The sequence below is a fragment of the Rhea americana genome, unplaced genomic scaffold (genome assembly GCF_003343005.1).
Source record: "Rhea americana isolate MKP2758 unplaced genomic scaffold, rheAme1 scaffold_408, whole genome shotgun sequence".
Lineage (NCBI taxonomy): Eukaryota > Metazoa > Chordata > Aves > Rheiformes > Rheidae > Rhea > Rhea americana.
This window is the reverse complement of record NW_028186544.1, coordinates 35,666-54,991: the sequence shown is the minus strand read 5'-3', so window position 1 is coordinate 54,991 and position 19,326 is coordinate 35,666. Positions and strand designations below refer to the sequence as shown.

At 53.7% G+C, this 19,326-nt stretch overlaps 1 protein-coding gene across 4 annotated transcripts in view; it reads right to left on the bottom strand.

Moving 5' to 3' along the window:
* The window catches only part of COL18A1 (collagen type XVIII alpha 1 chain), a 65,148-nt gene that overhangs the window by 26,802 nt on the left and 19,020 nt on the right, over nt 1-19,326 (bottom strand). For 2 of the 4 annotated variants that reach the window (XM_085314562.1, XM_085314563.1), the window contains exon 1: nt 2,022-2,773. The exons of 1 other annotated variant lie outside the window; for it this stretch is intronic. In XM_085314562.1, the coding sequence (XP_085170688.1) occupies nt 2,022-2,760 (739 nt within the window). In that variant the 5' untranslated portion in view covers nt 2,761-2,773. Of the gene's footprint in view, nt 1-2,021; nt 2,774-2,918; nt 3,693-19,326 lie in introns of those variants that run through there. One more of the 4 variants, XM_085314564.1, reaches the window with a different exon arrangement.

Here is a 19,326-nt window from a genome sequence, read left to right as displayed (position 1 = left end):
GATGCACACAAGCAGGAGTAGTACCTCTCAACCCAAGCCACTCTGGTCCACCATCGCACCTTGAATACCCCAGCACCACGTAGTGAGTGCACTACCACCCCTACATCCACCGCCCAGCCCCATTTCCTCCAGACAGCTGAGAGCCGCCAAGCCTCAACAGGCCACTTGGCTTCTTTGTTGCCAAACGTCTGGGAACTCAAGGCGAGCATTTTGGTGACCCCCCTCACATCACCCTGGTGAACAGTACTGCTTTAACACTGAGGGTAGAGGGGTCAGAGCCTGGGGGAGTCATCCTCCCTCCATGTGTGCATCCCTTGTCTGCTGGTCCCTTCTAATCACCTCTCTGAAGGCAGTGGGTGTCTTTCAAGACAGCCTCAAGGCCATTTCTGGCTTGAAAGCCCCAGGATTGTACCAAGGGGGGGCTGGAGTCTGCTGTGGGAACACAGCCTCATTCAGAAGCTTATTCCAGCATGTCGATGCTAGGATGTTGGGAGGGAGAAAAGCACAGGGAGGGTGGCAGAGCGAGGTCGGGCACAGCAAGATGCCTCCCCCTAAACTTTCAAGAGAGATGCTCTAAATCCGTTAGAGCAGTAACGTTAAATAAGAAGATTCCAGGCCTCTCTGAACGCAACAGCTGGTCCAGTCATGTACCACTCAGAACTGAACTACCACGCCCAATGCCAGCCAGGAGTCAGTGTTGTGGGTGTTAACACAGAAGTCCTGGGAGAATGAAGAATGACACGTTTGGTGGAAAATGAAGGTACCACCTACCACCCTAATGTCTTTCCTGCCCTTTTTCCCCAGCACATTCTCCCGCTTTCTTCACAAACTTAATTTCTGCTCTGACACCTAGACAGACATTTCTATTGCTCTAAAGAACATCTGCAGTCTGCCTTTCGCTTTATCTCTCCCTTTTGAAAGGGGGCATTTTAGTTTGTCTGAGTGATCCAAGGGTCAAAACCACCCAACAACGAAAGTCGGACACAAACTGCCTCTCCCGCCTTCCAAATAGAGGGGGTCAAACATTAGCTGCATGTAAATCATTAATCCCAAGGCAAAGGTGTTTGAGCAACTTGGGAAGAGAAGAGCAAGCACACGCATGTGCATGCAAGGTCACAGCCCCCACCCCAGCCCACAGGGGAGCAACACCCAGGCACTTCCTTCAGCACTCACTGAAGGTCACCTTGAAGCATCCCTGCTGCCATGGCTGCTCTGCAGTCAGACTGAGTCAGCCCCAAATACTGATCCAGACAGGTGGGTACAGGAAAGAGCCCGGCACTTCCCAGAGCAAGGAAACAGACCCCTGAGCTCAGCTGCAGGTAGGCAGCAGCTGTCCCCAGCCTCATGCCCATAGAGGAGTTCACCAGAGCAAATTAAGCTCAGTTCTGCAAACATCCTGCTCCCAGGGGGACAGGAGACTCAGAATACTGCAAACCACTGCTGTCCTGCTCCTTGGGCCCCCAGACAGCTGAAAGGTCAGGTCACAGTTAGGAACAGCACTGTAACAGGCAAGAGTGTCTACAAACTGGCCCTGGATACAGGCATGGACACAACCCCGCCATATATGCTCAAAGGGCATCTCATAATGGCCACAGGGATGTTGCCTCTTAGCCGGACCAATGAATTTCACGAGAGCTGCAACAGTCCAAGGACAGGACAGGGATGCTCAGTACTGGGGAGGGAGCCAAAAACCGGCAGCAGTAGCTGCAGGAAGAGTTGAGGTTGGATGGAAAGAGAGCGATGTGAGTAGCAAAAGCATCTTCCAGCTCTTAGTTGCTGGCAAGACACTGAAGCCAAGTCTGCCTGGGGGCACAGCTGTCTGATCGACAGGTATCCACCACGCCATAAGCTCTGACCCATACCCAGGAGAGTAGAGCCCTGAGAAAGGGGTAGGCTCCAAAAGAAGAAAGAGCACCTAACAGATACATACTTCAAAACACCCTAAAAACATTGCGTACCTTACCTGATGAGGTTTAGGGAGGGGGAGACACACACAAAAAGAGATTCCCCAGCCACATTACCTGCAGAAACATTAATAAAGACACAAGAATACCCTTCATCCTCTGCAGGGAGAGAGTCACACGGGAGAGGCAGGTGCCCAGTGGCCAAGTGCATCCAGCACAGGTCTCTCACGGCCTCACAGAAGCCCTGGCATGGCGGGGGGGTTATGGGGACAAAAGCGTTACACCCAGGGACCAGGAGCAAGCAGAGGAACCACTCCAAGTAGCGGTGACACCGGGATTTAAGCAACCCCTCCCACTCATGCAAAGCAGCCTGAATTTCCGCCTCGCTGCCGTGGTTGAGATAATTTGGCAATCTGAAATGTTTGGTGCCCAAGGTGGTGCAATAGGGCAGGTGGGCTGGAAAGGGCAGGCAACGACCAGCCTCTGGTGTCAGTCCAGGAAAGAAGGAAGCAAACCCTGTGCTGTTACTACTATAAAGTCGCAGAGTGGAGGTTAGTAAATCAAACTCAAGAGGATCAGAGTTATTGGCAGAAGGAAAGTCCACATCATTAGTTGCATTCATGTTAGGAGCAGAATGACTCCGGCTCCCGTTCACACCAGCTAGTGCAAGCCCCCAGCGGCCAGCAGGTCTTCCAGTGCCTTGCAATAGTTGGCTGCTGCTGCTACGTTTCAGGCTCCGGTCCCCTGGTGGGGTGACACTTGGAACAGCACGTGGCAGCCCAAAGCCTGCAGAGGGTCGCCTGGCTCGCGTGCTGGCGCGAGGGGACAGCTTCAGGCGGTCTGCAGCACGTGGCATAGCCGATGCTCCATCTCGGGCCCAGGAAGGCACTACGTGGGCCAGCTGTGCTTTGGGGCTGGCAAGGCTTCCCAAGCCCTCTCCTGAGAAGAGCTCCTGTGGAAGTGCCACCTGCTCATGGATACCATCACCTGGTGAGAAAGCGAAAGGAGCACTACCTGGACGGGGTGCCATTGGCCTCTGCAAGGACACCCAAGTCCCCTTGCGTTCGCCAAGCAGCTCTGTTGGCTCAGGGAGCACCAGCTTGGGTCCTGCTGGTGTCTGGAGGTGGGGGCCTTCAGTGGTGCTGCTGATCACATCCTGGCTGCTGTTGGGTGCCGTGCCGCTGGGAGAAGTGGCCATTGAAGCGATGCTTGTCGGCAGTTGCGCCGTGCTCTCTGGCATCCCCGTGACATTCTCATCACCTTGCTCAAACCCACTGTGGGTGCCTTCAGCTGCCTGTGGGACCTCTGTGCTGGCAATGCTCTTGTTGCCCGTGAACGCTGCTGTGCTGGGATCTGGCTCCCAGTCCTGCAGGCTGGTGACATCCCCCGACCCCTCGTCGTCCTGTGCTGCCATCCATGGGGACGCGCTTGGCTGGGGAGCTGCTGAAGAGGAGAKCGGCTCCGTCGCCAGCTCAGATGCAGTGGTTCTCCCTTCAGGGGCTACAGAAGTTCCTGTGACTTTTGAGCCACCCCAAAACCAGTTCAGGAGCTGTGCTTCAGAGAAGCAGCAGCAAGCCAGAAAGAGCAAAAAGCCCAGGCAGCACGGAACTGGAGCCATTCAGAGGAGAGAAAAACAAGCCTTGTTGCTTTGGAAGGAAAAACGGAGGGGAGAAGGGAAAAAAAAGGAAGGGCAAACCAGAAGTTTTACCCCAGACGGACGCCCGGAGTGCTCACATCGGTCTCTCCGCTCCAGCTCTTGGTGCACAATCCTTCAAACAGGAGCAGCCAGGAGGAGTGGCTCTGCTGGGCCGGCTGAGTCAAGCCCTCCTCTCCCAACTGCCGGCCTCCCTCCTTCAACACCCCTGGCAGCAGGCACATCCCACCAGGGCAACGCAGGATCTCAGGACCCGGACCCACCTGAACTCCTGCCTGGAGCCATCTCCCAGCTGGTGCACTAGCCTCCYCTAGTGCACCCTGCTCTGCATCAGCCTGCTTCTGCTTCCAGCTTTTAACTCCTTCCTACCCAGAATGTCCTGGAGACCCCCTTTTCAACCCCTCGCAACTTTAGCTAAATGACTGATGCTGAAAAGCCATCTCATGCACACACGTGGTCATGTGCTGCTTGTGGACATGGTTTCCATCACATTGCCCAGCTCGGGGTGGCCTGCAGAAACCAAGGCTGCTGCGAGCACGGCTGTTCCCCGCACTAGCCGGCATTGCCTTTCTCCATGGTCAGGCCCAGCTTCCCAGATAACGGAGAAGCTTCCAGCTGTGGCCGTCCGCACTCCCCGCCGGACCCTGTCCTCATTTGACATCCTCGCTCCAGGAGGAGCCCCGCCAGGAAGCCCTCCAGCAGCCAGCACTCTGGCTTCTCCTCCAAAATCTTGTGCCTTGGGATTTTCTCGGGAGACCTGGCTGCAGTAATAGGGATGCTGTCAGCACACCAGGGCTCCGGCGCGACCTCCTTGCCTGGCCGCCAGCAGCTGGGACAGTAGGTCAGCGTTCAGCTTGGACACTCTTCTCCATAAAGGTTGTGCCAGGTTGTTGTGGCTCCAGCATGACTGCTAGGAGAAGCCTGCTGAGCAGAGCCCTGGTCTGCTGGTATCACTACAGGCAGCACTGCCCCTAAGCTCTGAGCTAACCTGCATGGGTGATAATTTCAAAGTGGGATTAAATGAGAAAAATCCCAGAAAACACTTCCAAGATTTCCATTGTCYAGAAGCACAGCAAGTCTTGAGAGCTTTTGAGATGCTTTCCTGGTTCCGTCACACATCCAGAATCCCCAGATGCTATCARGTGACTCAGGAGCTTGTGGGGGAAGCATAGGTAAGCCTCCCTGGCTCACATCATGCACCAGCTAGCTTTGGAAGCCAAGACTTCTGAGCATTTTACCCTTTAGCACTCCAAGACCACTGCATTTAACTGACACCAGCTAGAAAAACTTCTACCGAGCAGCTTGGTATTGGCTTTTTCCCACTGAGAGGAAAGGCACCAAGCAAGCTGCTCTGCTTGCAGAGCTGCCAGCCCYGGGGCTGCAATGCAGAGCCGAGCTGCCCTGGGGACATGCAGTGTCTCAGTGCTCCCCCAGCACCAGGGATCCTCTCTGGGGGACAGATCTGGCCAAGCAGAACATCCCTCCTGTACCGAGCATGGGGATTTGTCTGCTCAGAGCCCTCTTAAAATGCCACAGCACCAACACAGGAGCCTTCTTCAAAAAAAAAAAAAAAAAAAAAAAAAAGAGGGAAGACATCAATTTAATAAGGAAGGCTACAAGCTCTTCTGACTTGTTCCCACAATTAGCCAACTGGCACATGCCAGGAGTCCCTTTGCTCTTCACGCACAGTTAAAAATAGCCAAAAACCCAGTTATAAGGTCCATTTCTCCACCCTTTAGATTTTTCGCTGTCGTCCCCAGCACTCCTCTTTGTTGCAGAGACACTCAGGGCCACACTCCCGTAAAGCACGCTGTGGCCTCAGCCAGTCCATCTGCAGCATCCCGGCCAAGTCACTTGCCTGGATAACCTTGGCAGTGGCTTCAACTGCAGCTCCCCTGCCCAGACCATTCACCCCACAGCTCAGGTGCTCCCCAAACAGCACACGAAGAGACTAGAGGTGTACTCTGGAAAYGGGGGATCGCAGGGCAGGCTGCAATCTCAGGATCCCCCCAGCCCACAACCTGCATGGCCGAGAAAGCCAGGTCTCAGGTAGATTCCCTGCTCCACATTGCCATTGCCAGCATATTGCAGGAATGAATTTTACTCTTCTTCTCCTCTAACGTTAAAGAATAAACAGAAACAAAACAGAGTTAAAAGTGCAGTGAAGCTCGCTATCATTTTAAACTACAGAGTCAAGAAAGACTCAGGAAAAGAGTGAAAGCAATGATTTAAAAAGCTTTTAGCTACAGACAGTGTTTTCCACACTATTTTTTTAAAGTGTGATATGGGTAAGCATTTTGATTAAAATGCCGATCAACGTGGCAATGATGCTGTGTCAGTCCCTTTGCCCCAAAACTGATGCTATTACAATGGCATCTTGTGGAACAGATCCCCCCCAACCATGAACCTGCCTCCAACTAATCTAATATGGGATGCATTTTTGGCTTTATAGAGAAGTTTCCGTCTGTGCTGCCTGGCCCTTCCAGAGCACTGCACAAGGGCTGAGAAAGTCCAAGGCCTGAAGCTTCATTTCTGACACTCTGAAGGGGAAAAAATCACCCTGCAGCCGTAAAAGTAGCTCCAAAGTGAAGCAATGGCATGGAGGAATTTGCTTGTGGACGACTCAGGGGGTTTCTTTTTGGACTGTCTGCCAGGCTGGCTGCCCCAACCATGAAGGCGGAAGCTCAGCAGACCCGGCTGCTGTGTGTTGTCTCGTTGATCTGCCTCCTCGTGTTGGGACAGGTCCCYGGTGCACCCTGCTCTGCTTTCCAAAGCCGCTCCACCCCAGGTGCTGGGCTGCTCCTCCGGCCGTGTGCCGCTTCCCGGTAACCCCATCCCTGCCGGCGCCACCAAGTAACCCTTCAGCAACAGGCCCTGCTGCCTTCTCCCCACCAACAAGGGAAAACTAGGATCTCAAGGTGCTTCCCAGCTGCTTAAGGGACATTCTGGATGGTTTCTCCTTGCACTTGATCTATTAGGTGATGAAAAGGGGGAGAGAGGAAATACTGAAAAAAATCCCTTCACTCTGCGAAAGTCCTGAAAAATGAGCAGTTCCCCCCTCACTCCCAAGCAAGCCGTGGTCAAGCACATGGGCCAAAGGAGCTGGGTGGTATCGCAAATCCTGCTCCAAAGGAACTTGGCAAACAGAGCTTTGTACAGAAACCAAGTTTGATCTGGCACTGACCAAACACAGGCTGCCACTGGCCATCCCAGCGAATGGCCTGGGCAGGAGGCTGGGGAGGCAGCACAGGATCATGGGGACAGTTTGACAGGCTTCTTCCTGAGCCATCCAGATGGATGGACAGTGAAGCTTGTTCCCTGGACAGAGCCCAAATTGATTCCTCGCGGTGGTGAGTCAGGGCGACCTGCGGCGGCTGCCGCTCCAAACATGCACAGCTGGGTGGTTTTGCAGAGCCCGGTCATGTAAGCTGAAGGAGATCTCCAGCTGTTGCTGGAAGAGAGCCTTGGAAAAAGCAAGGCACGGCAAACAGCAAGSGGTTGATGGGCCAAGCTCTCAAACACAGCCCCCAGGGGCACCAAGCCATGTCGGGGGCTGTGGCAAGGACGGGTTGACCTCCCATACCCTGACGGGCCATGCGGAGGCCAGGGCGACTGCAGCTCAGCACGGCCAAGAGGCTTACCACTGCTCTGCTCACACCTCACTGAAGGCAGGCCAGCGGAGAAAAGAGATGGCTCCGGAGCCCCCATAGCGGGCGATGCCATACCCACCCTGGTGGTGGGCCAGCTGAGAGACGCAGAGTGTGGTCCTGGGCTGGCCGCCTCCACCACTTGGCCTGTTCCCAAGGGAGGGAGGGCCACCTGCCTCAGCAAGCCTCCTTACTTCCCCTGGCAGGAGGCTTGGCTGGCGTGCTGGGGGGGGCACACCGAGCACATGAAAACACTACAGCGACACGATATATAAAAATATGTATCTTTTTAACGAAAAAATGAACAAATTAAAAAATTTAAAAATAAAAGAAGAAAATGAAGAAAAGAGAAGTAAAATGGAAAAATGAAAAGTGGAAAAATGGAAAACAGAAAAATACTAGAAAATTAAAAATATTTTTAAATTTTAAAGCTTTCAAAAATTTAGAAAATAAAATTTAAAAATAAAAATATATTTCAAAAAAGCACTATCTCCCTTTTGCTTGGATTAGGCAACTCATCATGYGCAGGAGCCAGGAGCTGAAGCGGAAGGGAGCAGGAAGCCTGCAGGAGGGGTGCTGCCAGCGCYGGGCCCATCGCCACCAGCCCTCATTAAGGCAATGAGCTTCCTTTCACTGCACACTGCAAGGGTAGTGGTGGGACTGCAGCGCCGGGGGCTAAGAAGCTGCTACTTGGGTATCTGTGAGGTGCCCCACTGCTGCTCCTGTGGCATGTGCTCCTGAGTTGCACTGGTTTTAGGCTCGCTTGCAAGAGGGGTTGCAACAGAGCCCGATGCCGAGGGCGAGAAGTCCAGGTGCGGCAAAATGTGGAGGCATGCTACGCTCCAAAGGAAAAGCATTTCCCTTAAGGAGGCAGGACAGGCAGCATTCCTTGCTCAGCATGATAAACTGCTCCAGAAGACAGCGTGCCAGCACTGTGCACCAGGCTTAAAATCGTCCTCAGGACACGTGCTGTTATCTTCTTTGTATCTCCTGGCATTTCTCTCTTTCTTTTCTTTCTCTTTAATTCATCCCAGGACTGTTGCACAAACGGGGTTCAAAGAGCTCAGAAAAAGGGGTGCCAAACAAGCCACAGAAGCCAAGGGGCTGGAGAAGGTCCCAGCGCCCCACGGCACTGCTGCACCTAGCATGCCACTGCCACAAGGGAACCCCCTAGTTTTAGCCTCCTCCCAGTTCAAGGCTCTAGAAAGGTACTCTGCATTTTCAAGGGGATGCTCCTGAAAGTTCCTCCAACCCTCATGCATTGTTACAAGTCAAACTAGACTCTTGATCTGCTCTCAAATCCCTCCTGAAAAGTCAGTCTCCATCTTCCCACCGCTTCCCAGCATCAGCCGTGGCAGCTGGCTTAGCCCAGTGAGAGGGTCAGCCATCCCCTAACCCTGMCCCGGATAAGGGGGATTAACTAGATCTGCTATCTCTGGATTTAGTCTTTTCCCAGCCCCTGTGGGCTGTAAAAGCCTGCCGCACTCTGCAGGAACAGCATTTGCAAGCGCCCAGCAGCGCATACCTCCTCCAACGGGTGCCGGATGGGCAGCAAAGCCACATCTGGATGCTGAGCTCAAATCTCTGTGAGCTCACCAAGAAGGACGGACAAAGTCGGGCTGTGGCCCAGAGGGAGAAGAGCCCGAGGTAAACCCCAACTCCTTCTCCCTCCACCCTGCATGAGCGACATGTCCTGTGACTTCAGCATCAGGAGTTGGCACAGAGGGTGAACGTCCCCTCTTTGCACAGCAAATGGTGAACAGCTTGCACCCCCTCCCCCCCACCAACTTCTCTCCAGGGTCAAGATGGATTGGCAGCCTTGAACACCGAGGCAGGTGAGGAATGAGGAAACCTTGAGATGCAGCTTAGGAAAGTGGTGGTGAGAAGTCCAGTGATATGGCCAACGTCCCCGGCTCCCAGGCAGTGGGTTATTCCAAGCCCTCTCAGACCCTCAAAGCCAGTCTCCTGCCATGCCCTGGTGTCCACAAATGGTTCCACTCCTGCACCAGGAGCCTGCATTCTGCCCCCAAGCTCAGCCTCTATATTTGGAAATGGGGGGGGGAGGGGGAATCCTTCATCCTTCAAAGGAAGGAAAAGCCAAAAAGCAAAGAAAAAAGCTCATTCCACTGGTTTCAAAACAGCAGCTTCCTATCAGTAGTTAAAGAATAACTGCTTTTAAAGTGGAACGTCCGGGCAGAGCTGAGTGAGTGGGTTTCAACTGACCYGGCCGTGTGCGCCCCAGTGCATTAGGAGGACCTTGTGTTTGCAGCCAAGGACAAGCCTAGTCAAAAAAATATTTGGTTTTGACTCTGCCAGTGCTCCACAGGACCTGGGGTTTGTCCATCTCTCCCATGGCTTGATGTGTTTCAAACTCGCACCAGGGAGAGCTCTTGGCACTTGGGACAGGGCATCTGGGGATGGAATGGGAGAGTGGCTCTGCACAGCGCTGCAGTCTGGCCTGGGATAGAGGGGATGAGATGAGCTCAGCAAATCCTCTCTTGCAAGCTGAGGCTCTCTGGAGACATGGGGAAGGTGGATTGTTCCAGGAGGCAAACTGGCTAGCATCATCCCAGTGGGCCAATTTTGGAGGTTCCACTTCCACCCTGGATGGTGGCAGCCAGCACGTGAAGCCCTGGCTGCTCAGGAGAGTTGGCGAGCACAACCCAGAGCTTTGCAAGCTCTGGGTAAGGGCACAAGCCAGCATRCAGGGCCCTGTGCCAACCAGCTGGGGAGTGATGGCTTTGCCAGGCCTGCGGGTGCCCTCTTGTGGCTGGAGCCACACGGGAAGGCGAGCACCCAGGGAGAGAACGATGTGCGGCGCCCAGGCCTGATCCCACGCAGGGCCAGTGACGATGGTGATTCTGGAGAGGACAGGAGCCAACAACAAGCTGTGGCCTGCAGAGCCACTTGGCACAGGAGCATCCAGCACCGCTCTACTCTAGGCAGCTAGGAAGGAGGACGGCAATTTGGAAAGTGGCACCGCAGCAGTAGTGTGAAGGCCAGGAGGAGGCACAGACAGCAGAGGGAGCTGCAGACTCAGTCAAAGCACATGCAGCGGATGGATGGAAATGCCTGGAAGAGATGAGCACAAGGGCTCTGCACCTCCTTTAACCAATACCTTTTTTTGTGTGCAGTCACAGCGCCATCAGGAACAGGGTTTGCAAAGCCAAGGTCCATTAAGTTCTGCCTCTGTAATGCAGTGCTGCCGAGATTGGGCCCCAGGGAAGTCCAGTCCCTGCACACCAGTACCTAACATGTCCAAATTCCAAAGCTCTTAGATTTGCAATATTTATAGCCTTCTTTTAATATACTCCCTTAGAAAGAAACATGAATTTTAAAGATGTGCTTCCCGTTTCCCCCACACACACCAGGATTTGTCACTGCACAGCCATTTGGCACACAAGCATTCAGCATTGCTTTACACTAGGCAACAAGGAAGGAGGATGGGAATCCCAAGAGCTCTTTTACAGACCTCAAACCTTCACCTATGGACTAGACCCTTCAGCTAGTGTGGCCTAACTGGGAGTGTGAAGGGGAAACGACTCTGGGATGGGTTTTGACCCATCCCAACCTGGTTACATCAGGGTTCTCTCCCATCTAGACCCAACTTCCCAGGGACTCAAAGCAAGCCCAAGGAAGGGAGGAAGGAGGAAGATGCCCAGTGAAGCAGGGGGCTACATTCGGATGAGGGAGTGGGTTAAGAATGCTCTAAAACCAGGGAGCTTCCCAATAAAGCTGCTAATGAGAATGGGGCCAGARGAGGAAGCTATGGCTGGCAGTGGTTTTTGCTGGTAGTATTAGTTCGGTTCAAGGCTGCTCTAGAAAGGCAAGGACACCACCTCCATCATTCTATCCTTCCTCAAAGATTAAAGACAAAGCTACTAAGACCCTACAGATAGGTAAGAACCTCACTGCCTAGAGAGAGCTCTCTCTTAGGAGACCCTTGGAGGAAGATAGAGGCCACCTCTCCTCCCAGACACACCTGCCCCAGCCAGATCGCAGCACCCCATTCGTGCACTTTCATGGACACCTCTAGCAAGGGAGAGGCAATCTCTCCTTCAGCAGCACAGAGGCAATCTGTGGAACATAACCTCTCCCCGGATTGGCAGACCACAAGCACAACTACCACCGAGGGGCCTCACTGCTAGCAGGGACCAGTAATGATTTTTAGATGGGCAAGCCTGGACACAACGCTGGCAGGGCAATCCGATCCCCTTATCACTGCAGCTTCCTTCCTCCCCCTCCCCAGATTCCAAGAGAAGGTCTCTGCAAGCCCAGCAAGAGCCACTGGGTGGCTAGGTGTCGTTGTGCAGACTACAGATGCAGGATAACCCAGGGGAGAAGCGTTAAATACATGACATGCAGCTATAGAAAGGGTTTTTGGCACCAACAGTGGAGTCTACTATTGAAAGACAGAGCAAAAGAGGGGAAAAGCACATGTGTGCTGAGAAAGGGGCATTCAAACCACACGGAGTTGGAACTGGGAAGAGAGGGATCTTGCAGCTTCCACACTCAGCTCATGCCCCAGCACAGATGAGAATCAAAGCATCAAGCCCCAGGGACCACCTTAACAACCAGGGGTTTCAACTAACACACACAAACCATTGCCAGGCTATTTTTACCAACTCTTTTGTTTTCTAGTCTGGCACAGACTTCCTCTGCCCTAGATTAGCTCAACAGCCAAGAAGGCTGGAAATTTCCTTTTGCTTTCAGCTAATGCTAAAAATGTCCCTAACCCCTTCTGAATGGCCAAGGCAACATCCACACGCACACACACTATTGCAAGATGGTTCCTGCAGCTGCCCAGCTTTGTAGGATTCACCAGGACAGCAGGGAGGACATCTGAGCTTGCTCCTGGCTGAAGAGAAGTTAATTCCTGCTACATACACTCTCCTCTCTCCCCTGTGTATGCGTAAAGCTCATTTTAGCCCAGATCCTTCCACTCATGCACCCCTAACAAATCTTCCTTTTTGCAGCAGTAAAAGGGTTTGATGGTGAGGGCTTGCACCTGGTTGCAGAGATRTCCACAGACATGCAGTTATGTTCGAGATGCCAGGCTCCACTGGGGCCTCCCCTAGCCCTGCACATGGTGCTGCATACTGTCTGCACAGCTCAGCCCCAGTAGGCAAGGGTTCACCTCTGCAAACACGTTGGAGCCTTATGCCCTCTGCGAAACCTGCTGTCGCTTTACACCAGGCTCCTTTATTAGCTTGCAGAAGACTTGCACAGTTAATATCAGCAGGTGATGACAGCATTGTTGCAATCAAAAAGGGTGGCGTGGGGCCTATCCAGATTCAGGGACCTGCCCTGCAGACTCTGCACTTCGCTGGCAGCTCCAGAGGAACAGGACAGGGGGCTGTGGCCTGGACCCAGCTGCCTGTCCCCTCCACCATGTCCCCCCAGCCTCCTGCAGACAGGCAGAGCTGACCTGAGCAATTCCAGCCCCTCTGCCAGCTCACAGCGATGTTGCCCTGGAGMCAATAAAGGATCAGCTACAGCAGTGAGGGCCTGGATAGAGGGCATCCAAAGGTGGCTCTGGCCAGTATCATTGGGAGCCTGAAGGAGCCTGTATTTCCTCCTGCTAAAGTTCAACACTGGTTCAGCCCTAGAGAGGCTGCATTGTATGAGCAATGCCAAAATCCTGAGGAATTTGGGAGCTGCAAAGTGCTGCTTAGAAATAAAAGCATGCAGCTATGCCCCATCTGTACACCTCCCCTTCCATAATTGCTGCTGGGAACAAGAAAAGCCTTGACACCAGCACAGCAAGGCAAAGTAGAAATGCTGAAGGCAGGGAGCTCTTATTTACCCGAGCAGAAATGCTCAGCACTGTCAGGAGCAGATGGTATCCTTAAATCCTATCAGTGTTTGGGATTTTAATCTGTTCCTCATCTAAAAGTACAAACAACAGTTAAAAGACACTCATCAAGATGTACATAGAAGAGACCCCGAGGATATTGCCACATCCCGAGCTAGTGACCTCGCACATGGAGGCAGCCCAGGGACAGACCGCAGGAACCCAGCTGCCGGAGGCTTGCAGTTGGCCCCCGCTGGCAAAAAGATTAGGCCGAGCAGGCAAAAGCACACGATTGGCAGAAGGTGATGTCGAGCTACTAACGTGAGGGACGAAGAAAGCACACGTTCCTCATGCAGCGCACTCTGTACTCAGCTGCTCCCGTAGGAGGCACTGTGGGAGAGGCAGATTTTTCCCAACTTCCCAGGTGCAGGAGGAAGAACTGGTCCTGGCAATACTTGCCTGTGCCATGTCTAATTTGAAGAAGCATGAACCCACACCGTGCAGAAAGTCAACCTTAACTTCGCACGAGGTGGGGGTGGGGGTGGGGGGGAATAAACCCAGAGCAATTCACTGTCAAACCATCTTTTAATCTTCCCTTAAGTAAGTGTAGGACATTGCTTCCTTTGACGTCAGAGTCGATGCAAGATGAAYACACGCAGACACTCAGCAAACGCTGAGAAATGTGGTACATGAGTGATTTATACGGGGGAACAGGACATTGCTGCACCCAGAGCCTCCATGTCAATGTGAGCGACAGCATCACTAGGGCTAGTCTGTGCCCCTATTGGCACAAACATGGGGCTCAGCGAGTGCTGGCTCTCTGAGGGTGCTTCTGCTTGGACCTGCCTCCAGGTCGTTAGTGGCCCCAACCACAAGATGTCCAGGACCGCCAGCGTTCCTCAGTGTTTACTCACTGCAAGACGGAAACATCCTCCCAGCAAATTGCTCGATAAGATAAACTGTTAAAATGTCACGACTGTCTGGGAAAGGGAGCAAATAAGCCAGAGGATAATGAACGCCTCRTCCAAAACGGGCGAGCAGCCCCGAGGCGCCCAGGAAAGAGCCCTGAGCGCCTGCCCAGCCCTGCCAAGACTCTGCCAGACACCCACACTCTCCTCCCGCTCCCAAATACAGTGGAAATCACGTTATCCTTTGCTTTGGGGCTGTAGCACCATGCAGCCCAGGGTGAACATAGCACCCTTGCAGCCTTTGAGCGTGCGTGGCACCTTGCGCACTCCAATCCCAGCCCACTGCTCTTGCCAGGGACACCGGCCGACATTAGAATATTTGCTGCAGGGGGATTTTTGATGTGCTGCCCTCACGGGAAATAACATGGACTATGGCAGCGGGCATGGCAAGCTCTGGCTGTGCAAAAAAACAAGCTTGCTCCCCTCTTTCCCAAGTGAGGCTAAAAAYACAGGAGGGAGACAAGTTCCCAGGGAGCAGCGTAGAGAGGTGCAGGCAGTGCCRAAACCTTCCTCAGGGATAAACCTGCCTGTTACAGCTCTGCTTTCCTTCAGCCCCCTTCCCCCCCCCCCGCTCCTGGGCCGAGCGGCGGCTCAGAGATAAGGCGCTGGGAGGCGAAGGAAGGAATGCGACCCCCTCGCAGGCAGCCCGGCATGCTCATAAATCACCGCGCAGCCACTGGCCCCTGGCTCCACTGGGGAGCCAGGTTCCCACGCGCCGGGGAGCTGTTCTGAGCCAGGTGCCTGCATCTCCCCGTCTTTGCTGGTGTTAACTGCTGGTTTGCTGACAGCGCCGTGTTGCCGGGTTTTTCCCCTGCTGCCGTCTGGCGTGGGCAGGTGACAACGTGGTGCAGCAGTGCTGAACATTGCTCTCGCCTTCCCGACAAAGCTGGGCAGCAGAGCAAGCAGGCAGTGGGCACGAAGCATCCTGCCTCTGCCCCTCTCCAGGACCCTGCTCCTGCTGCCAGCCCCATCAGGGCTGCAAGCCTCCGCAGCAGCGACGCTGACCTCCTGGGAAGCCCCCGAATTTTAATCGCGTTCCAGGCATTCCTTCCCCGACGTGGCCCCCGGCTCCAGCATTCAGCACCGAGGGGCTCCCGCAGCCAGGAATGCCGGCAGCCGACCTCCGCCCAGGGCTTTGGGGGCACGGCCAGTTTATCTGAGCCAGGGCGGGGGGTATCAGTTCCCATCACCATCCGCAATGCATTTGGCAGCCCCACAGCTGGGCAAGAGCGATGGAGACCAGGTGGAGAACGTCAACAGGCTACTACTATCCCCAGGCACCTATTCACAGTCCCCCAGGGACTAGCTCTCCTGGCACATTGCRACTCGCTACCAGCCAAATCTCACCCCTTGCTCTTAAACCCAGTCAAAACTGTGATTAAACTTGTAGGCATACTTAAATTGCTTTTTTCCCCCCTTGCTTCCAGAAAGACTTGCACTTGGTAAAGGCCACCGCCCCAGCCGAGCCCTCTGCGCCCTCATCTTCTTAACAGTGCCAAAACCAAGCATGACGGTTCGCAGAACTGCAGCTCGCTGGTATGGAGCGGGGCCTGCAAGCCTCACGCATCCGGCTGACRGAGCAGGTGGTGAGAAACACCGTTTCACTACGGCAATGGGAAGAAARAGGAGGATATTTGTGTTTTCATTTACTTTTTTAAGCCTTCAGATCTAACGTTCCAATGATTCAGCTGTACTCTGTTTTATCAGCTCTGACCTCCGGCAGCGCAGGGGACTTTGTTTCTCTTGGAGCCTCATAAAATCCGTGACCACGTTGTTCACAATAAGATTCCTTGTCCAGTTTGTTGTCCTGCCACCTCTTTGCACCCTTCAGACAATACTTGGTCTGTAGCACTAACTTTGGCATCTCTTGCCTGCTCTTTTAGAAGTTTGCTCTGCGTGAAAGAGCCGGGCTCTGACGTCCTCCTTTTTGGCAGCGTGTCCCATGCCGGGGCTGCCTGCCGAGCGCAAGGTCACGCCACTTCGCCTTGGACCTTGGCGAGGCTTTCGGCACCAGCCCCCACAGTCAAACCGGGGAGCTTGCAAGGGGGACGAAAAACTGGCTGGCTCCAAAGGTGGTTCAAAGCAGCAAGCCAGTGACCGCTGGTGCCTCTGGGAGGTGGCTGCGGGGCCAATATTATTTAATGCCTTCAATAGCAACCCATGTGATGGGCCACTTGACTGGGAAAAGCATCATATGGCCCTTAAAACTATGCTGCTGCACACGTCCCCGAGTTAAAAAAAACAAAAACAAACAAAAAAAACAGGCAAATGCACAGAAATTAATTTGATCACAATTTGATGTCGACCAAAGCCTGTATTCCTCACATCCTACTAGACTGAGAGTCAAACTCTCAAAACAGGGACGGAGCCACGCAGCGTAGCACCCCGTCAGAGCCAGATGGCACCTGGCCCTGTGGATACCCCTCGGCCAAGGGCACGGTCGAGGCAAACCAGCTTTCAGAGCAAAAAGGGTTAAAAAAAAAAAAGAAAAGAAAAAACCCGCAGGCATGTCTGAGGCGAAGGATTAAAGAGAATAAGGCCATTTCTCAGCAAAGACTATGGCAACATAAATAGAAAAAGTAACATTACGCCCAAGAAGGAGCCCTTTCGATTCATTCCTGCCCTACAATGTGGCTATTGTCTTGCTGACAACTGGTAATTATCCCCCAGCTGAAATACACTGGTATTCCCACCCTTCAACCAAGGGGATTTCACTGCAGCCAGCCCTCTGACACCAGCACAATTCACATCCCAGGAGGTTCAAAGGAGCTGGGCGGGGGGGGGGACACTGCAAAGGCCGAGGGACCGCTGGGGTGCTTCACTTGGGAAGCGCCCTTCATCCATCCCCTCCAAGCGAAGCCGTGTGGGCTGGGTTTGCTCCGAAGAGGCAGGTTTGAGGTTCAATCTGCGCTTCCATTGGGATGGGCTGCTTGCTTGGGGACTCCGGTGAGCGTTGCGGCATGCAGGCGCTTCCTTTTCTTTTTCTCTTCTCCTGCAGCTGAGGTTGCCCCCCCTTCCCGATGTCCTTGTGCCAGCGCAGCCCCCCTGCACCCTTGGAGCCGGGCAGCTCAGGAGCCACGGGTACAGYGATGCTCCCCTCTCTCCAGGCAAGGAGAATTTGCTTTGGAGCTTCCCCACGCTGCAATCAGGGCACTGGGTTGGATGCTAGTTCGCTGGGGGAGGAGGGAAGCAAAAACGTAGCTGGCAAAGGCTAAAGCCGGGACCCACTTGAGCACAGGCAGCCAGGCCAAGCAAACTCAGAATGTAGCTATTTGGGAGGAGGGATCAGTGGCAGAGGCTATAAAAGGCCACAACAGCCTTGGTTTTTACTCCTGGCAGCTCTGAGCAGGAGGGCAGGAAACCCAAAGACGACCAAAGGAGTGGAAAGCAAGCRATAAGCTTGCAGCCCTGCTAAAAAGGGGCAGGATCCATTTTCCACCCTGATGCCTGAAGGCTCCAGCTCTCCTCCGCTGTCAGAAAAAGTGGACAGCTGCAATGTAAAAAAATAAGTAAGTAAATAAATAAATGAATAAAAAATTCAACTGCTGCCTCCCAAATTGTTCAAGTTTACATGATGCATCCTTGCTCAGCCTGGCAGGAAAGTGAAGAGAAATGCAAAGTTGCACAAAGCCACAAGCCTCTCTCCTATCTTAAAAGCTCAAATGCTCATGGGGTACCCGGAGGCCAGGCTGTCCTCCTGCTGCATGCAGCACTCGCTCATTTTAAGGATGCAACATCCCATTTTCCTCCTGCTTCATGCCTAGTTCCTCCTTCCCCACCAGCACGGAGCAGGACATACCCTTCTTAKCAGACCTGCAGCGTTTATACCCACATGGGATAGCGGTGATTAATGGTCTAAAAAACTTCCCAATCCATACAGAGTCCAGCTTACTGCTAGCATCAGCTCAGACCTGGTCTTTGCATTGCTGCCCTGTATTGCAATACCACCTCACTTCAGCGTGTTCAGATCCTGCATATTCAGCAAGGCAGAGGATGAATTCAATGGCCTAGAGAGCAGACTCTGAGTGCGTGGGACTAGCGACACAACTAGCTATTCAGAGATTTTTGCACTGTGTTTATGCTGATAAATTCACATACATTTCCTCCAAACAGGAGCTTTGGAAGTCAACTCCTCCTGCAGCAACATCAATTCCACAAACACTATCAGCGCCCAGGAGAAGAGCACCATAAATGAGTGTGGYAACATCTTCTCTTTGGAATCATTGTCAATCTGCTCCACAAGGCTCCTTAAACCCCAATAAACTGTCCCTAGCCCCAGCAATCAGGCAGCCCAGAGCAGAGCCACTGCAGACAGTGTCTGGCAGGCAACTATGCAGCTTGAAAACTCCAGGCTGCCCACCAGTCCAACTCACTTGCATGGGGCCATGCTGCCCCTCGACGCTTGCTTGCATGCAGCTGGGGCAGGATGGAAGCCCTGTGCTGCAGTTCAGTTCCGGTCCGGCGGCGGGACAGCAGTTGAGACGCTCAAGTGTGCCCAGGCCACTCGAGCCAAAAAAAAAAAAAAAAAGATCGACGGGCGTTGCAAATGGCAAATAGCAAAAATACCACGGGCCGTAAGTCCCCTCCGAGGCTGCTTTCATGATGCGGTCAATAAAACACAAGAGGTTTTGAAAAGCCTCCTGCCCCGCCACTTCCCCCAGGCGCTGCCACGCTGGCCCACGTTCACAGACTCCAGCTCCAGAGCATGTCGCAATTCGGAGCGTAGCTAATCCGCGCTGCCGGGACCAGGCACAGCGCCCCTCGGCAGCCGAATTAGCATTCCCTGGCGAGAAGGGGAAGGCGCTGAGTTAAATAAAGGCATAAATAAAATCCAAGCAAGCAGGAGGTGTTGGCTATGGGGCTCCATGCAAGTTCGAGCCCGTTGAGACTTTGCGGGGAACAATATGCATTTTGCTGGCCCTGGAGCCCTGCCAGCAGCTTCTGCAGCCCCGCTCTAATTAAAACATGTGGCCGCTTGCAGCGCAGCGCAGCGCAGCGCTCCGGCGGCACGGAAAGCCGGCAGCCGCAGAAGCGCCGACCTCAGCGCTTCTAACGCACGCGRGTCCCCCGTCGAACCTCCCTCCCGCCGCCGAAAGGAGCAGCGCCACGCACCCGTGGCGGACTGCTCGCGGGATGCTGAACGGACGGAAATTTTTTTTGGGGGGGGAGGAAAAAAAAAAAGCAAACTTGCCAAGGCTAAGCTGGGATTAAGCTGGCACCCAGACCCTTCTCCTGGGAACTGGCAGGGAAACATGGTGCTACAGGTCAATTTTGGGTTCACCTTCATGCAATGGGAGCAGCGCAGGAACTGGAGCTGAGGCCTGGCCTCATGCAACGGGAAAAGCGAGCGGGAAGCACT